We start from the raw sequence: 23,017 nt of genomic DNA, 5'->3' as shown, positions 1-23,017 counted from the left end.
GTTCCCGCGCATCCCCACGGCCACGTGGTCACTTCATAAAAGCACGCACGAGGCTCTAGAGCAAACATGGCCATGCCGAGTGCAGGCTGGGGGCAGGTCAGCTGGTCTCCCTGGGTCTCTGCCCCATCCTCGGAACAAGCCCGGGCTCTGAGGTCCCCTCCGGCTCTAAGATTCTCAAGGCCACACACAGGACGAGGTTCCTCTCTCACCTGCTGACCGGGAAAGGCAGAGGGGCAGACAGGAAGTGGAGCTGCTGGGGCCATGAGAGCCACTGGACCAACCCTGGGTGCTCAGGAGCCGGGCGAGGCACCCACCGTTCCCGTCCCGCTCGCCCCCTCTTCCAGTGCCATCCTCAGCGCGGCTGTGTGCACAGACCCCACCGTTAGCACAGGCTTGGAGTCCATGGTGCAGCCCCGAGTTTGGGTATAAGGAGCAATACAGTAAGGGGGGGCCCTGCCGTCCTGCCAGCCTGATCTGGTCCCAGCCCTGCTGCTGACTCCCATGCAACCTTGGATGAGGGATTCCACCTCCCCCAGCCTCACTTTTCTTCTCAGTAAAATGGGGACAAGGACAGTAGCTCGTTCCTGGGAGTTAGGTACTCAGTGCCGTGCCTGGTGTGAGAACCCCCTAGGACCGTCACCCCGGGTCTTAGCCTAGCACTCTCCAAACTCGCTTGCAGGCAGCACCGTTCTCAATCTACCAGCTCATTCGACCTCTCCTTAGTGAGTCAAGAAAATATTGAGAAAGAAGAGCTTTTCAATTCCATTGAAATTTCATGAAAAATGTAAAAGAGCTTCGTCCAGTGCTCTTCACACAAAGGCGTACGTAGACTTGGGAACGTGCGTTGACTTGAGCCTGAAACAACCGTAATAAAAGGGTCCTAGAAGCAGAACCTAGGGGCCGGCGTGGCAGCACCAGGGTTAAGTAGCCTGTGACGCTGGCATCCCACAGAGCTGGCTCGAGGCCCAGTGGCTCCGCTTCTGCTCCAGCTCCCTGCCAGTGTGCCTGTGAGCGCAGCAGGTGAGCCCCAGGTACCTGGCACCCACGGGGGAGGCCTGGATGAAGCTCCTGGCTCCTGGCTTTGGCCTGGCCCAGCTCCGGCTGATGTAGACATTTGGAGAATGGACCAACAAACGAATACAAGAACAATCTCCCCCCGCCCTCTCTCCCTCTCTGACTCCCTCTGTGTGTGTATGTATGCGTGTGTGTGTCACTCCACCTTTCAAATAAGTAAGAATAAACATTAAGGAAAAAGAACTACTAGAATCTAGTTCCTTACAGAGAGCCTTTGGGGTGGGAAGGAAGAAAGTCGGCCATGGATAGAGGCATGGACTCCCTTCCTGTCTGGTTTCCGTAGGGAACTCACCCCCGAGGGCCAGGGCTCCTCCCTGCACCCCGGCTGGGGCAGGGCTAGGATCGCCGTGCGGAGGGAGGGGCACGTCTGTTTGCAGTATGCATGGGTTCCTGCCTGACAGTGCTTCCTTAAGGAGGTCTTCAGGTTCCCACTCGGGCGTGATGGCTCCCCGGGGACGCAGGCCAGGAGCCTCCAGCTGGCTTTCTTTCCTTCCCAAAAGCTGCCTGAGGGGCTCAGGCTCAGCTCGCATCCCGAAGCTGTTGGGCTCCTGGCCTTGTGCAGGGTCCTCGGGGCGACTCCTTCGGGGCTCCGGGCTGGTGGGGGAGCAGCTCCGTTTCTTCCTTCCAGCCAGTTCCTCTCTCCAGTCCAAACATTCGCAAACATACATACATTTATTTATTTATTTGCCAGAGCAAGAGAGAGAGAGAGAGAGAGAGAGAGAGATCTTCCATTTGCTAGTCTGCTCCCTAAGTGGCTGCGATAGTCAGAGCTGGGCCAGGCCAGAAATTCCACGCAGGTCTCCCCTGTGGGTGGCAGGGACCCAAGGACTTGGGCCACCTTCCTCTGCCTTTCCAGGTGCATTAGCAGGGAGCCGGATTGAAAGGAGAGTGACCAGCATTGCAGGCAGTGGCTTAACCCACCGTGCTCCCACGCTGGCCACTGGCCAGACCCGTTCTCGCGCTTGTCACGCCAGTGAGTTGAAGGGCTCGATGTGGAGCCGGTGCTGGGCCTTGGTCCCAGGCTGTGGCTGTGGACTTGGGTGCAGCACACAGAGGAAGCCCAGAGCAGGGCGGGAGCGAGCCCCTGCTGGCGGGGTCTCCGATCAGAGCCTCGCTCGCCCCTTTCCAGACCGAAACCTCCTGTTTGTTTCCCTAAGCAGAAGCATTGGCCGCTCACTGCTACAGAGCAAAGGCCCTGTGGCCTCTCTGCCCGAGGTGGCTGAGGACTTCGACTATAGGAGATAGGAGGGTCTTCAGAAAGTTCATGGAAACACAAGTTATGAAAAAACTATGCGTGGATTGCATGGTTTTTGCACTAAAGTAAATTTATCTTTTAATTACGTTTTTCCATGAAATTAAAAAAATTTAAAATTTATTTGACAGAGATAGAGGTGAGCAGACATAGAGTTCCCTTTTGCTGGTTCACTCTCTGCATGTCCACCATGCTTAGGGAGATGAAGCCAGGAGCTGAGAACTTACCCAGCTCTCCCACGTGAGTGGCAAACCCTCAACTACCTGAGCCGTCACCACTGCCCGCCGAGGTGGAGTCACAGGTCAGAGCTGGGACCTGCGTCCAGGCATCCGACGAGGGACATGGGCATCCTGCCCGGTGGCTCAGCTACAAGTCCAAGCGCCCACTGCTCCAGGGACCTTGCGAGGTCCCTTACGTAGCTGGTGTAGCCCCCAAGCAGCGGCAGCGCCCTCTTGAGTTACAACGCGCTCATGCGGTGCCCAATGTGGAGCCATCCATTGCTCAAAGTAGAAAGCAAGGCAGGGCACTCCTGCAGAGGAATACGGCAGCGTCCCACGTACCGGCTACAGACGGTCATCCCAAAGGGTCGGCTGCTGGACCACACAGCTCTCCTGTGTCGTCTACACTCTCTTCTCCATCTATACTCAGGCGGTTAATCCTGAACGCAGGGGCCGGTGGCTGCAGGTCTCATTCTCCATTGATCCATTTGGCTACTGCATGTCTTTCCCAGGGCACCTTGTGCTGGCTGCGTTTAGTTGGCGAGATCCCAGGCCCTTTGCAGCTCCTGAAACAGGACAGTGCGTGCTGCGAGCACCGAGACCCCTTTGCCACAAATCATCAGCAGCCGTCGGGGTCTTCACGCCGCTGGCTGGGAGTTTCCCAGAACAGCATCTGCTCCCATGGGTGCTGGGGCTCTGCTCAGGGCATGGGGCGTCCTGGGAGTGGAAAGAAAGCAGTGGTCGCAGAGAGAAGTGCTCACGTGGTGAGGGCTGGAGTAGGAGTGAGTGGAAAACTCCCATGACGCAAGTATTTCTCTGAACAAATGACTGAGAAGGAGCGTGAACGGCCGGGAGCGGACCTGAGTGTCCCCGTGCGTGTGAAACCGGGACCAGCGCGGGTGCCCTGTGCTTCAAGTGGAATCCAGATCCCCCTGGAAACTAGAAAACAGCTCTTAGAGGACGGCGTCCCCAGCAATGCGAATCCTATCGGGGGCGAAGGATAAACGGCCCGTTCAGGGGAGCTCTGTGAAGTATTCCAAGCCACTGCGATGTCATTTTATGAACCAAAAGAACTCATTTACCAAATGGGTCTCCAGGGACCAGGAGAGCAAACACACGGCCATCAGGGAGCAGCCCCGGCCCCTCCTCCTCACAGTAGAGGCCACGAAGGACGTCAGGTCGGCAAGGACACAGAGGTCCCTTGGGGCGTCGACCTGTGTGAGGACGAGACCCCATCTGTGCCTTTAAAAAGACTAATACACACGGGCCGGCGCCACGGCTTACTAGGCTAATCCTCCGCCTGCATTGCCGGCACCCCAGGTTCTAGTCCCAGTTGCAGCACCGGTTCTGTCCCAGTTGCTCCTCTTCCAGGCCAGCTCTCTGCTGTGGCCCGGGAAGGCAGTGGAGGATGGACCAAGTGCTTGGGCCCTACACCTGCATGGGAGACCAGGAGAAGCACCTGGTTCCTGCCTTCAATCGGTGCAGTGCCGGCTGTAGCGGCCACTTTGGGGGTGAACCAATGGAAAAAGGAAGACCTTTCTCTCTGTCTCTCTCACTGTCCACTCTGCCTGTCCAAAAAAAAAAAAAAAAAAGACTAGTACACACACACATTTACTTCTTTATCTGAAAGGCAGAGTGACAGACACAGAGAGAGTTTTTCCATCCACTGGTTCATTTCCCAAAAGGCTGCACCAGCCAGGGGTGGCCCAGGCTGAAACCAGGGCCAGAAGCTTCATTCAGGTTTCCCATGGGGTGCAGGGGCCCAAACAGCTGGGCCACCTTCCGCTGCTGTCCGAGGAGCGTTAGCAGGGAGCTGGACAGGAAGCGGAGCAGCCAGGACGGGAACCCGCTCTCCCATGTGGAGTGCTGGAGTCACAAGCAGTGACTTAACCCCACGTGCCACCCTGCGGGCCCCTGCATTCATGTCGTGGAGGGGGAAGGGGGAGGAAAAGGTGGGTGCACCTGAGCTTGAATCTGGCCGGGCGAGAACGTGAGCCGGTGCTTTCCTGGTGGCGGCCTCAGTGTTGGGAGGGCCCGGCCCGAGGTGGCAGAGACCACGGAGGAACACAGTGGCAGATGGTGGCGGATGCCCACAGAGCAGGGGCCGCCAGGAGCAGCAGCCGCAGCCTCTCTGTGTGCGGCCCCCCATCATCAGAAACGTTCCTCAAGCCCTCCCCAGGCCACAGGCTCTCTGCCAGGTACTTTACGGCCTCTGTCACATTTAATTCCCAAGGAAGCCAGCGGGAGTATCTCACTGCGCTAAGGAGAGCCGTGTGTCACAGAGCTAGCCGGTGCTGGGGCTGCGGCTTGAAGCCACATCTCACTGCCCCCAGAGCCTGCGTGCTGGCCCTGCTCCCTCCCGACGGCTGTGGAAAGGGGTCTCCCACAAAACAGGAAATTAGAGCTGATTTGCAGAGTATGGGGGTGTCTGGAAGGCTTGACCCTGTCTTTCTTTCTTTAAATACTTTTTAAAAATATTTTGAAAGCTGTAATTAATTGTGGGGAGCAACTCGGACTAGACTAAGTTACTGGAATTAAGACTTACTCTATGCATCTGCTCTCCCACAATATGGCGCTGGGAGAGGAGTAAACAGCTTCTACACAGCTGCCTCCAGTTCAACCAATAAACTGTAGGACCTGCTCCTGATTGGAGGAGAGCAGCGTACTCGGCGTGTGGGTAGCAGAGTTGGGATTGGTGGAAGAGGACTATAAAGGAGGAGAGAGACAACATGCACCAGGAACATCTATCTGAAGGAACACCTGAGCAGCCCCCAAGAGAGCCGGCCGGCGGTGTGCCACTCCCCCGCGGAAGTGGGGAAAGTGGCAGGGGGAACCGCCCTTCCACGGAGGTAGAAGGGTCAGTAGCCAACCCGGGAAGAACCAGCAGCAAACCCGGGAAGGGCCGAGCAGACGAAAGAACAGCGCAGGGTCCTGTATCGTTCCTCCATGAAGAGGGGGAGCGACAATTAATTAATTAACTTCTTTACTTATGAAATGGGTGAGGGAGAGAGAGAGAGAAAGAGAGACAGAGACAGAGAGAGGGACTCTTCCATCCACTGGTTCATTCCTCAAATGCCAGAACTGGCAAATGCAGGACATTCCTGCAACAGCCAGGACTGGGCCAGGCTGCAGCCAGGAGCCGGGAACTCCTCCCAGGCCTCCCATGTGGGTGGCAGGGACCCAAGGACTTGACCCACCATCCGCCGCCTTCCAGGGTGTGCAGAAGCGGGAAGCTGGGATCAAGAGTGGAGCCAGGATTGGAGATCAGGCGCTCTGAGAGGGGCTGTGGGCCCCTAGGTGACGTTGCCACCGTTAGTCCGAATGCCCACCCCGGGCCCTATCCTCTGTAGCTGTGCAGGCAGAATTTCTCAGGAATCCCACTGCAGAGCTGGAAAATGAAACGCGCGCCCACCCCCAGCACCGAGAGACGCGAGGGCTGGAGCTGGGCGAGGCGCCGCAGGGTGGGGCGGTTCTCTGGGGGAGCCAGCGGTGGCTCTGCAGGGAGATGCTCACCTCCGCGTTTTATATTTTGCTCCCACTTTCTGGCTGTGTTCCTGAGTCTCCCGCAGATGCTGTGACAGGGCCACGGGTCGGGGGTCACACCCACAGGTTCTCCTGTGATCCCCCCCACACACACCCCTACAAAGAAAGTCACCAAATGCCAAGGATCATTCAAGATGGGGGCGGGGCTCACTTCTGCATCAGCCTGGCTCCTTGCGCGTGTGTTTATCTCGTTCTCGCACAGGGGCTTCGGCATGGGAAGCGATCATGTGAAAGGGCCATTTGCAGGTGGCAAGTCCGCAGAGGGCCTGGGCGGGTTGCAGGTGGACACAGGCGGCAGGCATCCAGCCATCCTCACTCCGGCCGTCCGCGAGCAGGGGGCTGGGGAGGCGCGTGTGACTCCAGCTTCCCAGCCCCCTAGTCCTCTCCGCGACCCCTCTCTTGGGTTCCTGGTTTCTTTTTGGTTCGTAACTGCGGCTATGACAGTGACTGACGGGGGTGGGAGGAAATGTATGGCTGTTGGGGTCTCTGCCGGCTCCGAGTCTTCTCACCCAGAGCACCTGGTGACGGCTGACTGTGAGACGCGCCGCCCTTGCCCCCAGAGCGCAGGTGAAAACCCCCTGGGCACAGTGAACAGTGTAAATGTATGAGAGAATCCTCTCCTGAACTGGCCGGGACTCGCGTGCGACGGTTTCATTGCACGGAGCACCCATCTGCAGAGAGGGTCGCAGTGCCACAAGGATGCTGGGGTGGGTGGGAGTGAGCGACACGAGACAGACAGAAGAGAAGGGGCAGGGACGCTCCCCCCCACTCCAGAGACCCAGAGGGCTCCTGGTGTGTTCAAGGCTTCCTGCACTTGCACTCGGTTCTCTGTGTGCACCGCCCACGGTTCCTAGATGGCCGAGTCTCCAACATCACCGTTCATCAGACTCTCCAGTGCAACCGAGGCAGGCGATGGGCGCTGCCCCAGGAACTCAGCCAGGTCACGAGTGGAGCCTGGGCGTCTGCATTTTCACGCATCTTCTTCTCGGGCTTCCGTGTCGGGGACTCCTCACCCTCTCTCTCCAGGAGCAGCCTGAGGGCTAGAGGTGTGCTTCCCACGGCCCAGCAAGGGACAGCGTGTGCAGGAAGTGGAATGCAAGAGCGAGGACCACGCTCCTGCAGCCGCACGCTGACTCTTGGGAGCATCAGGGCTGCTGGGGTCACTCACTCCGGGGCCAATGAGTCCTTCACATGCTGGCTTCTCTTTCCGATCTCCCCTTTCCTGCCTTGTTCCCCGTACGGATTCCTGGAAGCCACTCTTGCAGGAAGGAGCCCACGAACATAGCCTTAGCCAGAAGCAGTGCCCATGTTTGAGTCAGAGATGAGGCTGGGCCACACATGGGGCCATCCGAGTCCTGGCCCCCAGTCATGCACTACACAAACACACGAGGAGCCCTTGGGGACAGGAGGAGGAAGGGCACGCAGGACAAATCCCTGAACCTCAGCGACTGAATCTGCCAATTCCAGCGCCTCTCCACCCAGCAGAGCTGTTGCAAGCAACAAACAAGAGGAGAGCTGGGCAAGACTTTTGCGCAATAAAGACGCGACTCGAGTTCCTGGGAGGACCCAAGATGAGAAGGGCTTTGGTGACAGAAGCAAAGTCGTGGCGGACATGAAGTTGGGAGGATGAGCAGCATAAATGAGCGCACTTGCCCACCGACTCCTCGGAGAAGCAGTCACTGAGCACCAGGCATCGAAAGCAAAAGGACGCAGGGGACGCAGGCGTGGCCTCTGGAGACGTGGTCCAGGGGGTGGGTGCATGTGGTGGGGGCTGGGGTAGTTTCAGCCAGAGCATTTTATTGCATGCTTTAGCTAGAATCCAATTAGCTCAAGAAAAGATCACTTATTCTTGGGAACGCCGCGGAATCCCAGACAAGGCAGGATTACCTTGGGGAAGCCCAGGATCAGAAGGGTTGGGAGTGACCTCACGGCGAGCGATCGCTCGAATCCTAAGTCAGTGCAGTGTTCCCCACTGACGAATAAAGAACCGCGGCACCCATCAGTAGTGATGTACGCTACGGGATAAGTAGGTGTGGAATGCTAAATCGACAGGATGAGAAGGAAGCAGACGCGGGGAGCCCGGAAGAACATTCCAGAAGCAAGAGAAAAAGCAAAGGCAGAGAAAGGGCCTGCGGTTGGCAAGAAGGAAGCGGCCGGAGGGCAGCGAGCCCGGCAGAGGGTGGGGGGGTGCATGAGAAGGCAACCGTCGCGCCCCCCTCCCCACCAATGCCTCATCTGTAATTCAGGAAGTTGGGCCACGCACCCCAGCAGGAAGATGGGGGCCACGTGCTAGGGACTCTGCTGTTAATCCTCTCCAGCCCCTCCAGTGACATGGCTGTGTGGCCCATCCCTGGATCCGGGCTCTGTGTCACCATCAGTGAACAGGAAGGCCCCAGAGCCGCTTTGTCTTCCAGGACCAAAGGGCGTAAAGGGGTTGGCGTAAAGTGGTCGGCGTAAAGCAGTCGTGGGCAGGGCGGCCACACCTGCTGGGTGTCCTGGGAGCGCTGGTTTGTGCTACACACCCTGGCTTCATTGTTCCGAGTGCCCCTTTCTCTCTCAGAAGTGCCCCACTGTGGTCACTCTGTTCACGAGAGAAGCGAAGTGCCCACGGCGGCCCAGTGCGCCACTGGCTGGGCTCTCCGCCTGGGTTCTTGTTAGGAATTTCCTTCCCCTGAGCCTGAAGCAGGTGGGTTTTGCTGGCTTTGCAAGATGCCCAGGCAGGCTTTGCTGGGCACCAGATGCCCATGGCACAGTTTGCTCCCTCGGCAAATACTGGCAGAGGCTGGCGGCTGCAAATGGGCCAGTGCCCGAGCCTTGGGTGGAGCTCTGTGGGTGGCCAGGGACGGCACCAAGCGACAAGGAGAGCAGAGCAGCAGGTTCCCTACGAAGTGGACCTGGCTCGGTTCTCGTCTTAGTCTGTGTGGTGCGGTGTTGCAATATCAGAATGTCAAAGACTGGAAAACCCACAGAGACAGGAAGTTGTCCCTTAGGGTTGCAGAGGCTGGGGAGCACAGCATGGAGGTGCTGGCCTCTGCTCGGGCCCTTCCTGCCTTATGAACACGTGGCAAAGAGCATCCCCCGGTGAGACAGCAGGTGCACCAGCTCAGGCTGCGCTTCCTCTTCTTATGAAGTTGCTCATGCATCGTGCGGGCCCCACCCTCCTCGCCTAATGCTAATTAAATCCTCCCCAAGTTCCCCAGCTCCAAATACTGTCAACATGCGTGTTGGGTCCCATGTGTGAACTTCGGGAGACACATTCAAACCCCAGCCATTCCTAACGGGGGCTTCTTACCAGGGCGTGAGGTGGGGGCTACTTCAGGAAGCTGTAGATGGAAGGACCCTGAAGGAGAACCCACAAAACTGTCAACATTCTCATAGCTGGAGACCTGGGGAAAAGAGAGAGAGGGAGAGAGAGAGAGAGAGAGAGATGGGGATGAGGGGCAGCTCCGGATGTGTGCGTGTGCCTTCCAAGAAATGGGTGCATGTCAGCTCTGCCCTCCACCTCCACCCCAGGAGATGCAACTGGGCCTGCAGCTGGGTGTTAGGCAAGAGGCTGAGGACACAGACTGTGGCTGTTTTGCTAAGACCACCTAGGGAAGAGCTGTGACAGGCTGGGGTTCGTGGCAAAGGTAGACCAGTAGCCTTTTTGGTGGAAGTCCAATTGATTTTAGTGGGCAACAGAGATCTGGTCCTCTTGCTTTTAGGCCAGCAAGAGACCTAGCTGGGGAAAGCCCCCTTTATCATACAAACAGGGGGAAAAAATCTCAAAAAATAAAATTCTTTAAAGTCCTAGGAGATACTCTAGGAGTTTCTAACACAAGTTTGTTGAAACCTCAGAGAGAGAGAGATGCGAAGGGACCCAAGGAATGAGTCTTTGTTTTCCTTTCTCCCTGCTAGTTGGTCTGTTCTGATTTTGAGATGTGAGTGTGTGGGGAGGGAAATGAGTAACACTCAGCAAGTTTGCTGCACAGAGACGCTCATACACACTCAGCGGGCACTCACTACAGCCGTGGTGGCAGGGAGAAGACCGACAACCTCAGAACCCTGGCGGCCCCCAGCAGCCAGACGCTCTCAGTGAGGCAGGGAGAAGGGGGAGACCCCTCAGCAGGTGCCTGACTGTTGCTTCCGCTGAGTGCTGTAGCAGGGGTGTGGTGTGCACGCACCTGCTCTCCAGAAGCGGAGGCCCTCGCTGGCTCGGTCAGCTTTGGTCCCAGAACACCTCCCCCTGTCCTCAGCCCTGTTGTTTTTGCATTTGCATATATTTCAAAAGTTCATGGAAATGGAATTAAAAGTTAACTTTGATGCAAAAATTATTGAAAGCCATGCATAGTTGTTTTATGGCACTCACTTCTCTGAAGCAGGAGCCTGGAATTCCATCCGGGTCTCCCACTTGGGTGGAAGAAGCCCAAATACTTGGGCCATCTTCTGCTGCTTTCCCTAGCGCGTTAGCAGGGATCTGGATGAGAAATGGGGCAGCAGGACTCAACGCCTGTGCTCACGTGGGCTGCCGCCGTTACAGATGGCGGCCCAACCTGCTGAGCCACAGCGCCGGCCCCTTTCACAAACTTTTTGAAGATCCCACCTACCTGACTTTCTTAGAGGGGGAATGCACAGAATGTAGCATTGGCCCCCATGACATGAACACCTTGGTGGTGTTTAGCAACACACAGCACAGCAGCCATCACTTCCATCTCGTTCCAAAACTTTTGACCCTAAAATAACCTATTAAGCGTGCTGTTCCATGTTCTTCCCTCACCCCAACCCCTGGCAAGCACCCATCTTTCCTTCTCCCTGGGTTTACGAATTCCAGCTATTTCACATAAACAGACTCATACAATACTTGCCCCTTTGTGTCAAGAGTCCTTCACCTGATACAATGTTTCCAAGCTTCACCCATGTCGCAGCATGTGTCAGAACGTCCTACTTTTCATGGCTGAATAATACTCCACACATGGATGTACTGCAACTCATTTATCCACGCATGTGTTAATGGACGTTTGATTGGAGACTCTGTTTCCAACACATACCTGTGAGTGGATGTGCTGGGCTATAAGCTAATTCTATGTTTAACTTTTCTTTTTAAACTTTGAAAGGCAGAGAGACAGAGACAGACAGACAAAACTGCCATTTGCTGGTTCACTCTGCACATGCCCCTGACAGCTGGCACAGGGCCAGGACGAAGTCAGATGCCAGAAACTCAACCTGGGGCTCCCATGTGGGTGGCAGTAACACATCCGCTTGAGCCAGCCCCTAAGAGAGCAGGGCCAGGACTGGAGCCCACACACTCTGATCAGGGGTGGCTGGCGTCCCCAGGGGTATCTTAACGACTGGGTCAGACACCTGCCCCACTGTCTAACTTTCTGAAACCCCACCACACTGTTTCCCACGGTGGCCTCACCACGACACCCCCGCCTGGAGATCCCGTATGCTCTGGAGTTTTGGGGTTCCGGTGCAGCCTAACCTAGCAGAGCAGAATCCCGAGTGACAAGTGCACTGAGCCACTCCAAGTGCCTCAGCTGGTCCCACTGACCACCACTTACGCTGCCGAGGCTAAGCTCAGGGTTTCCACCCCTGGCCTCCACAGGGTGGACTCTGTGCCGGCTGCCGCCTGCTCCCCCATCTAGCACTGTCCCGCTCTCCTTGCGAATGCCCCCAGGAGATGGGTCCAGAGTGTGTTTCTATAATTCCACACAAAGGGAATCCCAGCATTCAAGCAATGGGACTGACTCGGAATGAGACGATTACTTACTTCTAGTCCTGATTTCTGCGGGCCCCTTGCTTACCCACGCCCACAGCCCCGTCTCTAAAGTGGGAATACCAACCCTCATTCTAAAGAGAACAACGCTCCGGGGCAGTACTGGGCATGCACTTTCTGGTTCAGTTCTTCCTGGGGGCGTCCAAGGAGCCCTGCTGAACCTGGATGGTGGGCAGCCTCCGCCTCCCCCTCCCCACTTCTGCAGCTGCTCCTAGCTGTTGTCCAGAGGTGCCGGAGCAGGAATGCTGGTGCCCTGTTGCCCATGCCTTGCACTGGCTGCTTTAAATCGTCCTATTTGCATGGAATGAAGCTTGCTATGGTAACAAGGTCTGGTGGCCGGAATCCAGGGCCCCAGCGGAAAAATGCAGACCGGTGCTGCAGGGGAGAAGGTGAAGCTAGAAGGGGCTGGTTAGCGGGCAGGTTACCACAGCCCTCCCTTAAGAGGGAGTGGGGAAACCGAGGCAGCAGAGCCCCACACCCCTCCTCCGCTGGGAGGAGACAGGGAAGCAGCCTCCCTGCCCCCTTGCAGTCCTCTCCCAGGACCTCCTCTCTGACCCTCGCCCACACCCGGCCCAGTTGAGAGCTTGCGCCCTGGCTGGGGCTGCGCCTGCACTTGGGGCGCACACAGGGGGCTGTGGGGGGCGGGGCGCGGGACAACAGCTCCCCGCTGGGCATTTCCCACCGCAGTTTCAGGCGCCCACAGAGCAGCAGCAGCTCAGCTCCCGAAGCTGCCCCCGCCCCGCGGGGCTCCCTCCCCGCTCCCCTCCAGGGCCCCCTTGGTGAAGGAACATCCCTCCCCGCCATGCACCCTCCACCCCCCAACCCCAGCTCGGCGCCGGGCACTAGCTGGCCGGGGCGGGGCTGCCCCACCACTCCAGGGAGGGGACAGAGGGCCGGCCACGGCCCGGGCGCCCCGCACCCCAAGCCCGGGCGCCCCCTCTGTTCCCCGCCCGGCGCCGCCCGCCGCCCCCGCCCCCTGGGGGGTGTGTCCCCGCCGTGGGGGCCGCGGGGGGCCGCGGAGACCCCAGGCCCCCGGCCCAGGCCCCCTCCCGGGCGGGCAGCGAATGGTAGGCTCCATTCACAGAGTGCCCGGCGGCGCGCGGTGTCCTGCTAGCCGCGCTCCGCGCCCACCCGCCCACCGGGGTCTCAGTGATCGCCGCCGCCACTCCGCTCCTCCTCCTCCTCCTCCTCCTCCTCCTCCTCCTCCTCCTCGTCCTCTTCCCCCCTCCCCTCCCGCAGCCTCGCCACCGCCGCGGCTCGGGCTGGAGGCGCCGCTGTCATTCCTGCGCCGGAGGAGCCGGCGCTGCGGGAGCCTGGGGGTCGGGGCGCGGGCGAGCCGGGCCGCGGGGGACCCAACAGGTAGAGCCCGGGGTGTCCGGCCGCGCGCCCCCGGCGCATCATGCAGCTCTTTGTCACCTCTCTCGCCCCCAGGCCAAAATCCTGAGCATGATGGAAGACAATAAGCAGCTGGCGCTCCGCATCGATGGGGCGGTCCAGTCGGCCAGCCAGGAGGTGACCAACCTACGAGCCGAACTCACGGCCACCAACCGGAGACTGGCGGAACTGAGCGGCGTCGGCGGCGGCCCGGGCGCGGGCCCGGGGGCCGCGGGCAGCGCCTCGGCGGCGGCGGCAGCGGCAGACGCGGCGGCGGCGGCGGCGAGCATGGAGAACCAGCAGCTCAGCGCGCAAGGTAGGGAGCGCCTGGCGCCCGGGCCCAGGCGTGGCGAGCGCGCGCGCCCGGCGCAGAGCCGGCCGGGGACGGGTGCCCCGCGCGCCCAGGGCGACGGCGCCGTGCACAGGGGGGCCTGGGACCGCTTCCGCGCGGCCGTGGCCACCGGGGCTCCCGGGCCGGGAGTTGCAAGGCTGCTGTGGGCACGGAGAGCCTGGGCGCAGTGTGCGCGGGGCCGCAGGGTCGACCGGGCCCCGGCTGGCGTGGGCGCGGCGTGGCCGGCGATTCCCTTCTCGCGGCTGCAGAAAGTCCCCTGTCCGTGGCACGCCGCCCCCAGCTCCGTGGCAAACTTTTCGTGCCAGAGCGGCTGCCCCCGGCCCCCGGCATAGAGGACCACCCACTTCCCCCCCACCCCAGTTCCGAAGGCTCCCTTCTGGGGAACCACTCCTGCCCAGGGAGAGCTTCGGGTTCTGCGGCCGCGCTGGGGGCGGAGAGCACGGGACTGGCGTGCACTTCTCTCCACGCACGGCCGATCCCTGGTCTAGGTTGCATCTGGACTTTATTTTCTCCCATTTGAGACTGAGCTCGCCCAGGCGATGGAATCTGCGGAGCCCAGCCCGCAGGAGGTGTGGTGCTCAGCAGGGAGTTGAGATTTCCAGCAAATGCCAGAAGCTGGAGCTCTCTGCAGGGAGAAAGCCCAGAGCTGTGGCTGGGGTGGTGGGTTGCAGGAGGGCGTGTGTCTGGGCTGATACTGCGGGAGCTGCAGCCCTGAGACCCCCTGCGGGGGGGGGGGGTGAAAGGTGGAGGAGCACCCTCTACAAGACACTGTTTGGTTTCTGTGAATTTGGAAAGTCCAAGGGTAAGCAGGCTTTCAAAAATCTTATTTTGCCTGATTGCCTTTTGAGAAACAACAGGACTGGTTCCTCCTGTGGTTTAAATGACTAAACTGCCGACATGCAGAGCTGGCCGGACAAAAAACCCCAGCCCAGCAGGGCCCCTTGGGTGAGGGTGGCACCTGATGAAGCCCGCGGTTCCAGTCGCTCTGCGGCTCACGGTGACGTCCCGGTGTCAGTGTCGTTCCGGGAGCTTCTCCTGGGTGCTGGGAGAGCATCCGCGTTCCTCCGGACGCCCTCCCCGGGAAAGCTGTGCTTTTTGGATGTGAAACGTGCGTCGTGAACTCGAGCGGTTTCCTGTCCAACTCCGAGTCAGCGGTGCCCTCCAGAAGTCTCTCCCAAGTCTGAGGCCTGGGGGGCAGCGACTTGGGAGAGAAGTGACCATGACGTCATGGGCAGAGAGGTGTGTGCCGGCCCTGGCGTTGGTTCGCTGTGCTGTTTCCCAGGTTGTCATCTGGTTGCCTCGCCGTGGAGCCTGTGATGCTCACCCCGGGCAGCCGGGCGCGGAAGGGCGAAGGCTAGGTAAATGCAGGGCTTTCCACGGCCGGGCACTCTGCTGAGCTCGGCTCAGTGCTGGCGTTTTGCAGAAGCTGGGCGAGGGACACTGGGCCACCTGCCTGTTATCTGTCCCCGAGCTGGGGTCAGCTGCAAAGCGAGCGTGCAGAGGAAGCCTGAGCAGTGACCATGCACTTGCTCAACTTGGAGCCGAGACCCTGGTTCCCTTGTAGCAGCGGAGCAACAGGGGGCTCCCGCCAGACGTGGGAGGCCAGGGACAGGAAGATGGCTTGGGGACCTCCGTCGTGTCCTGTGTGCGTGCCGGTGGCTGGCCGTGCGGGACGGGGTGCAGGGAGGGCTGTGATGGTCTCTGTGATTTGTTGGGATTTCTCAAAGCCATTGCTAGGGGTGCTTGGTGACTTGGTAATCAGAAGATCAAATATGAAAGGTTTAACTCAACTTAAGTGCTGCCCACCTATCCGTCTAATTGATGTGCGTTGCCACCAACGTGATGGTTGGAGAGAAAACCCCGATCCCTCCCCAGAAGTCCCGCGGGCATCGCTGACTTGTCTGCAGCCACAGTCCCTCGCCCCAGCACTGCTGACTTGATTCAGCTCCCGTGAACTTGACTTGCCTTTCTTTGCTTTTGTCTTGGTTTGTTTTTTTCCCTTCTGCAGAGGTGGTCTGGTTGTTTCTTTCACTGTTGTTTTCCTTGTCCTAAAGGACAGTGCTGGGTTCTCTGCGGGCCGGCTGCCTTTCTCGGTGCTGTACCCCCTTTGGTCCTGTGTTTGCCTCTGGGCTGTGGGGCTGTGCTCAAGGGGGCCCAAGGTCTCCCAGGGTTTTGAGTCCAGGAGCCTCTTTCACAGTGCACCTGCAGACATCACCTTTTAACCAAAGGGCATTCTGCACCTCCTAGACGCATGCTAGTGGCACCTCTTTCTGACAGTACCGGCACAAGGGGTTATACAGAGGGCGTCACCTTTGGCTTCCTCCTACGGGGAAGGTGGCTACATCCAGCTCTCCGTTTTGTTTTTTGGTTCCAAAAGATCATTTTAAAAAAATGTGCTGAGCGAGCCCACCAGGGCTGGAGGGAGGTTGGTAGCTTCTGCTACCTTTGAGGATGATGAAGACTTGGGTTTTCCTACAGGGTTAATCGACTGTGTCATTTCAACAAAATATTAACTTGGTTGGTACTCTCCGTGCGCAGGCACGGTTGCTATGTAACAGAATCTAGAAAGTGCAGCGCGGAAAATCTGGGCTTTCGGCGCTTCGAAGGATCTTCTTTCGGAATCTGTGTGGAAAGAACGCTTGGCGGCGAGCCCATCTCCTCTCGCCCTGCTGCAGGCGACTGGGATAATCCCTAATGAGCAAGCTGGCATCCAGCACCAAGGGCCTCTGTGTGGGGTGGCACATTTCACAGCTCCAGAGGCCGCCTCCTGGGTCGGTGGGGTCACGATTGCCTTTGACAGGTGGACAGGGGGAGCCTTCCCTCTGATCCCTCCCGTCGCTGGTGGCCAGAGAAGGATTTGTTTAAAGTAACATTTCTAAGCTGTTTTCCTCGGCATAACATCGCTGGGAAAATGTGTTTCAAATGCTCGCTGTTCTCCGAGGAGGATATAGAGCCATTTGTTTCTCCGAAAATGTTTTATCTGATGAATGACTAATACCAGATTCCTTCAGTTGCTTGGCTCCATTGTACCCCATTCAGATAGGTGTTAACTGTAACAGGAAACCCTTAGACCCAGTGGGATGTGTGTCCGCTGCTATCAGCCCCTTGTTGTTTCTAAGGAAACCATTGGATGCCTATGCCTGGACAAGTGCAATGCTGACAGCACCTCTGCTCGCGGGGGGAGGGGCTTCCTGCCTCGTGCATCTGTTAAAGTGGGAGTGGGAGGATGGGACCCTTTTCCGACACCTTTGTATGTTTCCTTAGAGATGTGCAAGTTTTATTTGGTGCCCAAGGTGTTAAAATAGGCTGTGACTAAGGCCTACCTGTTCCTACGTGCTGTCGCTACGACACAGGAAACTCGCTGGTGGACGGTGAGTTACCCGGAGAGTGAACTGTGTGTGCGGTCAGCTGGGATGCCAGTTCTGGCGTTGGCCTCCCCCGCACCCCTCCTTCTGCTCCTGCTCTGGGTTTCCTAAGAAGACTTATTCTGGGGGTTGGGGAGGGGATGGCCAAGAGGATGCAGGAAAAGGTAGCAGATGCCCTGGGGCCTCTGTTAGCCGGGCTGCTGAGTAGCGTGCACCTCGGTCTTCCAGCCTCGTCAATGGGCTGACAGAAGCGGTGTCTCCTCTTCTTCTGCTGGACTGTCACGAGCAGCGCCTTCCAAGTTCTTTCCTAAAAATGACCGTGCGTGGGCTCAGAGAGATTACTTACAGATCAGGACGGCGGGGCCGAAATTAGTTATCGATTGGCTGTTATTTACTACCCTTCCGTTGCCTCTGGAAAATGCCTTCCGAGAATGCCACGAGCCAAGTTTCTGGCTCTGGTGAATCTTGGGCTTCCAGCGTGTGCCTTGTGGCTTTCTGCAGTTTTCCAGAAACTTCTCTGACGTCACACAGAAGCCTTGGCCGACCTGATTTTTGTGACAGGCAGTCGGACATCGTCTGGTGTGCGTGCCTTTACCTCGTCACTCTCCAAGACCCTTGGCATCTTTTAGGAGCCCTGTGGGGTTGTGATTTGTGCCTTCTTGGCTGCTGCAGAGTCGGTGGCAGATGGGCCTGGTGGGTGTGGAGAGCTCGCGGGAACCCGGCCTGCTCACCCGGCACATCACAGGGGGCGCAGAAGGCCAACGCTGGGGTCTTGGCCTCCATTCCTCCTGTCCTTTATTTGCATGTGTGTGTCTAGATATTTGTTCCCGGGCTGCCTCACTAAGCAAATGCACATGCAAGCAAGTGAATGAATTCCTTCGTCCTTCTGGGAGCTTTTCCGGGATTGATTTGCAAGAACTCGAGCCCTTGGCTTTTCCCCCTCCTGCCCTACATCAGGAGAGATTGGAACTCGCTCTGCCTGCTGAGCCCGGGGTATGGATTTTAGGTGATGTTGCAAGTCCAAGTCGGTCCTACTGGAGCTGGATGCTAGGGACGTGAGACCAGCAGCTCTCAGGGCAGTGCCCGCGTGCTTTGAGATGCGGGCAAAGTGGCTTCCCATGGACTCAGGGAGAGGACGGCTTCCCAGAAGCCTGTGGTGTGGCCATCCCCTGTGGGATGCACCTGGAAGATGAGCCTGCCGGTCCAGTTCCCCCATTGGCCCCATTTCTGACCAAAGACCATGGCAGGGCGTGCTTCTGTTCCCCATGTGACTGGGCGAGCCCTGGGCATTCTTGCTGGCCTGATACAGCCCCAGATCTAAATGCGGGAACCCAGGCTATGCCCTGGGGGCCTTCCTGCTTCCCCCTTAGAATTCTAAGCTGCCCGAAGCATGAGAGAAACAATGCAGACTTAATGAGTTTGGCAAGAACACCTGTTGGCACAGGTGGCTCCTGCACAGTGGGGAAGCGTGGGTTCCCAAGGTAATCTGGTGTCTTTGTTGACTTGGCTTCGCTAGACCTTTGGGCCAAGCTTCTGAAAGGCCCCTGACCCCTGTACCCCCAGTGAGCGGAGACCTGAGCTCGGGAGCAGGGGAGGAGCTTGGAACAGTCAGTTCTGCAGGCGCGGAGCCCCCGAAGCCTCTGTCCGCCTTCTGTGATGTGCAGCCAGGCCTGAGGACGGAGAGAATCCTCCCCCGGCTCCTCTGCCCCCTCCCAGAGTGGGTAACGCCGCCCCTGGGTGTGCAGCAAAGGCCTCCCATGCTCTAGTCTCCCGTGTCTCAGCACTGCAGACTGTTTGAAGTCACGTGAACCATTAAGGGCAAAGTCCCCGTCCAGGGAGCTGGGTGCAGGCTCACGCTCCCCACTCACTCTGGTGCCTCATCGTGGTTCTTGGAATCTCACCCCTGGGTGTGCAGGGCCATGGGGAAACCCACATTCCTTCTTGGTGAAGATGAGTTGTTCGAGGGAGCGCTAAACGAGAACTGGTTTCAGTGGTTTTGTCTGGTATTTCTGTAAATGGTGATAAGCACCGTCAGCGTACCAAGGCGTCCACAAGTGCACCGTGGGTGCTACTGAGTGCCAGGCCGGTGAGGTGGCAGCCACGGAGGAGGTGAAGTGACTGGTCCCAGTGACACAGATGGTGACGGTGATGACGGCAGCGAACTCCGAGTGTTCACGCTGAGCCAGGTGCTGTTCTGGGTACCGTTCTGTAGGAATGAGCCAGGTGCTGTTCTGAGCACCGTTCTGTATGAATGAGCCAGGTGCTGTTCTGGGTACTGTTCTGTATGAATGAGCCAGGTGCTGTTCTGGGTACTGTTCTGTATGATGAGCCAGGTGCTGTTCTGGGTACCGTTCTGTAGGAATGAGCCAGGTGCTGTTCTGAGCACCGTTCTGTATGAATACCTTCCACTGATGGCACTCATTCCTCTTCGTGACTTAGCAGCCAGGTTACCACTCCTGTGCCCATTTTACATGTGGAAAAACAGAGGCACGGAGATGATGCATTACTTGCTGAGAAAGCATATGGCCGTTGAGTGACCCTGGCCCCAGCATCCTCACCGTCTCTCCTTCCATTTTGATGCTCAGATCACTCAGAAGCTACGTGACTGAGCCAAGAATCCCAGCCACCAGGTCTGTCTGCTGCTGGCACCTGCTTGCTCCCCTGCCTCGCCTCCCAAGTCACAACCGGACTTGGGTTTGTTCCATGGCAAAGGTTGGGGAGCCACGGCCTTGCCTCTGCTCCCGATTCACGGTTCCCCAGACTGCTGGTGCCCTCTGGGTTCTTACGGTAAGATATTCTGATTGACGTGGGAGCAGCCAGACCTGCCACTTGGGCATGGGAGCACCTGGCAAGGCTGGGGTCATTTGTCTCTAATGGAAAGAATCGGTTCCGTCCTGGGGTGGGGGTCTCCGGTTTCTCGGACGTTGTGTGCTTTCTCTCTCTTGGAAAGGCGAGGCTGGCATCACGCCGTCCCTCATCTCCACCCGCCTCTGTTTGGGTTCCCTCTCCGTGGCCTCAGCAGCCGCCCATGGCTCAAGACCAGGGCACAGCGAAGCCCCTGCTAGCTCCTTGCTGATTCCTCTAGACACTGGTGCTCAGCCTCGGTACTGGTGACTCGGGGGTGGGACACCTTGTTCCGGGGGCTGCCCTGTGTGCTCTGGGAAGCTTGGTCTTCATTCCTGGCCTCTGCCTGCTAGGTGGCAGTAAAACACTCTCACCCCGCTTGTGGCTCCAGAGTTTCCAAGTGTCCTCCTGGGACTACACTCACCCTGATCACAAACCACTTCCCATGCCGTGCGCTGGGGGGACCTCAGCTGTGAGCCCACCTAGAATGACAGCTCCTAGAGGACAAGCGTTTTGTCTGGGTCCCACGCTTCCCCTGGCACTGGGGACAGTGCCCAACATGTAACAAGAGCCCAGGAAACGTGTCGCAGGCTTAGACTCACAGGTGTAGCCATTCTGTGGGCTCTGGTCTGTGTATCACATTACACGTGTACGTGAGGATCACTGATTGATGGATGATTTATCAAACGCCAATTCAAATCCTTTACCTGGAACGCCTCCATTAATCCTGTAAACGGCCCTAGGAGGGAGACGCCGTGCGGGTCATTTTACAGATGAGAAGGTTTACCCGGGTTGCCCAGGGCCACCTAGCGAGTGAGCGCGAGAGCGGCAGAGCCAGACCACAAGCCTAGCGTCACGGGACACCGGAGGTGGCCTGGTGGGGACGGCAGGCTGGGCTGACCCCAGAGCCTGCACCATCACGACCACAAGACCATCCCGATGGCACAGCCAGGCAGTCCAAAGACACCCCAGGATTATGGAGTTGCCGTGCGGCTTGATGCCTCCCCCTCTCTCTTCTCTTCCCTTCTTCTGTCTCCACCTGTCTCGAGTGATTGTGATTGGCTGCCTAGGGCCAGAGGCCACAGATTTAATAAGATATGCGCTGTTATCTTGGTGGCTTCTATTTAGTAGGTGTGACGGACATGGGAATATAATTACTTTTTATAATAAAGCTATGGACGAGTGTAATGGGAAAACAGAAACTGAAGTACAAACACAGGAGCCTTCACAGATGGGTGTGACAGTGACAGTATGCAATAAAGGCACGCGGGAAAATACGTCGATCTCGCTGCGAGAGGTTAAAACTGGTCGTGACGGACAGTTAAAGCGGACGACGTTTTGGGTAGGCTGGGTTTGGACCAGCTGCTGGCCGGGGCCTTCGCCCCAGAGAAAGGGTGTGTTTTAAGGAGAAAGAAGTGGATGGTGTTGAATAATAGCTTTGTTTTTCCCTCTCCGGAAAGAACAGGAAAAGCTGTGAATTTCAGGGCAGGCGTCCCCGTGTTTTGAAACAAGCTCACCCTTGTGCCGTCATCCTGGCTGACTCCGGGGCGTTTTATCTCTTTCCTTTTCCTTGATTAACTTGAACTTCGCCGAAGCCATGGAAGACGATGCATTTGTTTTCGCCTGGGAAGAGTGACCTGGGGGGCACTGGGACCCTGGCCACCTTCTTGGTCTTCTTTCTTGCCTTTTGTTTGTTTGTTTGTTTGACAGGCAGAGTGGACAGTGAGAGAGAGAGAGACAGAGAGAAAGGTCTTCCTTTTCCGTTGGTTCACCCCACAATGGCCGCTGCGGCCAGCACACTGCGCTGATTGGAAGCCAGGAGCCAGGTGCTTCTCCTGGTCTCCCATGGGGTGTAGGGCCCAAGCACTTGGGCCATCCTCCACTGCCTTCCCGGGCCACAGCAGAGAGCTGGACTGGAAGAGGAGCAACCGGGACAGAATCCGGCGCCCTGACCGGGACTAGAACCCACGGTGCCGGCGCTGCAGGCAGAAGATTAGCCTAGTGAGCCACGGTGCCGGCCCTTTCTTGCCTTTTGAAAGCTGCGGGATTTCAGAAACCGGATCCTGACCCTGGAGAGTGGAATTGGGGCCACAGCGTGTGATGAATGGGGCCTGGCGGGGGCTGACCTTGGATGATGTGTCTATTGATTGTTGTCATTAGTGCATCCATCAACTCCATTGCTTTTCCTATTCCACGTGGTTTACTATGCAAAGCAAGAAAATCATGGAAACGTTCAATGCATCTTGAGATGTGGGCGTGAACAGAAAGGCCGGGCTCAGTGCCGCTTTGGGGGACCAGCAAAGGGACCCTCCCTGCTAGCAGGGGGGTCTGTTCACAGTCTGAGGTGGTACCTGGTGGTCCTGCTGGAGGAGGGGATATGTTCAGGTCTTCATTAAAGGTCTAGGGAACAGAATTGTGACTCTGTGGTCAGCTTGCCCAGTGTGGGTCGTCATGGGCGAGAAACCTCAGCGGGTCCCACCCCGGGTCAAGTCAGAACCCACCTTCCAGCACCCTCACGGTTATGTATGCTAGCAGCCTCCGTTCCTGAGGCAATGATCAGGCAATGATCCCCTTATCCGGGATCCCGATGCAGTTTTCCCACTCTTCTTTCCCTCTACACTCGCCAGGGCACTGGGGAGCCACTGCGTTCCCCCATCAAAAGCCGGCGGCCGTGGTGGACAGAGACTTCCATGGGCATCGTCCCAGCCAATTGCCCCAGGAGGTAGAGCTGAGGGAGACTCAGCCATGGCTGAACTAAGGGGATGGAGGCGCAGTGATTTAAGCTGGTTTGTCCAGGATCGTTCCGCTGGTTAGAGAGTCGAATTCTCCCCCGCGTTTCCTGCTGCTCGGTGGAGGGAGCGAGCTGCCCCAGGCCTCAAGCCTGGCTGAGGGCTGACCTTGCCTTCGCCTCGTCTCTTGGGTGTGGACCGCCGACCTGGTCTTCAAAGGCCGTCACCATCACTGAAGACTGTGCGCTTGCGCTGTGGGCCCCGTGTCCAGTGCGAGACCTTGGGAAGGTGCAATCCCTCTGGACAAACTGAATCCCATTTTTACCACTAAGTTCTGGTATCACTTCAATAGGGTCTGCCGTCACTTGACTCCTGTTCCAACGACCGGTCCTCCTGATGTCTAAGCTTGGAGTTTCTCTTCTGGCTTCCCTGGCCAGCAGTCAGGGTAAACAGGGGCGACCGGACAATCAGTGACCCAGATCTGGTAATGCTTCCCCTAGAGGAGGAGCAG

At 57.9% G+C, this 23,017-nt stretch overlaps 1 protein-coding gene and 1 long non-coding RNA gene across 9 annotated transcripts in view; one reads left to right on the top strand and one right to left on the bottom strand.

Annotated features, from left to right (window-relative positions):
• Positions 1–23,017, top strand: part of KAZN (kazrin, periplakin interacting protein) — a 994,352-nt gene that overhangs the window by 628,781 nt on the left and 342,554 nt on the right. For 4 of the 5 annotated variants that reach the window (XR_007914879.3, XM_051834341.3, XM_089299272.1 and 1 more), the window contains exon 3: positions 13,274–13,532. Coding sequence is in view for 4 of the 5 variants with exons in the window: in XM_051834341.3 (XP_051690301.1) it covers positions 13,274–13,532 (259 nt within the window). In the remaining variant the exon portion in view is untranslated. Of the gene's footprint in view, positions 1–12,759; positions 12,910–13,273; positions 13,533–23,017 lie in introns of those variants that run through there. The other variant, XM_089299273.1, reaches the window with a different exon arrangement.
• On the bottom strand, positions 1,776–15,161 carry LOC127487748 (uncharacterized). 4 transcript variants are annotated; one of them, XR_016210242.1, is made up of 3 exons: positions 14,527–15,161; positions 9,380–9,473; positions 1,776–7,373 (listed from the first exon to the last, which is right to left on the bottom strand). It is a non-coding gene; the product is annotated as an uncharacterized LOC127487748 (long non-coding RNA). The 4 variants fall into 4 exon arrangements; XR_016210243.1 differs by having other exon boundaries at positions 1,776–3,483; positions 14,527–15,158; XR_016210244.1 differs by lacking the exon at positions 14,527–15,161 and adding an exon at positions 13,259–13,389.

This window comes from Oryctolagus cuniculus, chromosome 7, assembly GCF_051225735.1.
Source record: "Oryctolagus cuniculus isolate XC-2025 breed Fujian yellow rabbit chromosome 7, ASM5122573v1, whole genome shotgun sequence".
In the NCBI taxonomy this organism is placed as follows: domain Eukaryota; kingdom Metazoa; phylum Chordata; class Mammalia; order Lagomorpha; family Leporidae; genus Oryctolagus; species Oryctolagus cuniculus.
Note: the sequence above shows the minus strand (reverse complement) of the source record. Positions and strands in the feature narration are given on the sequence as shown.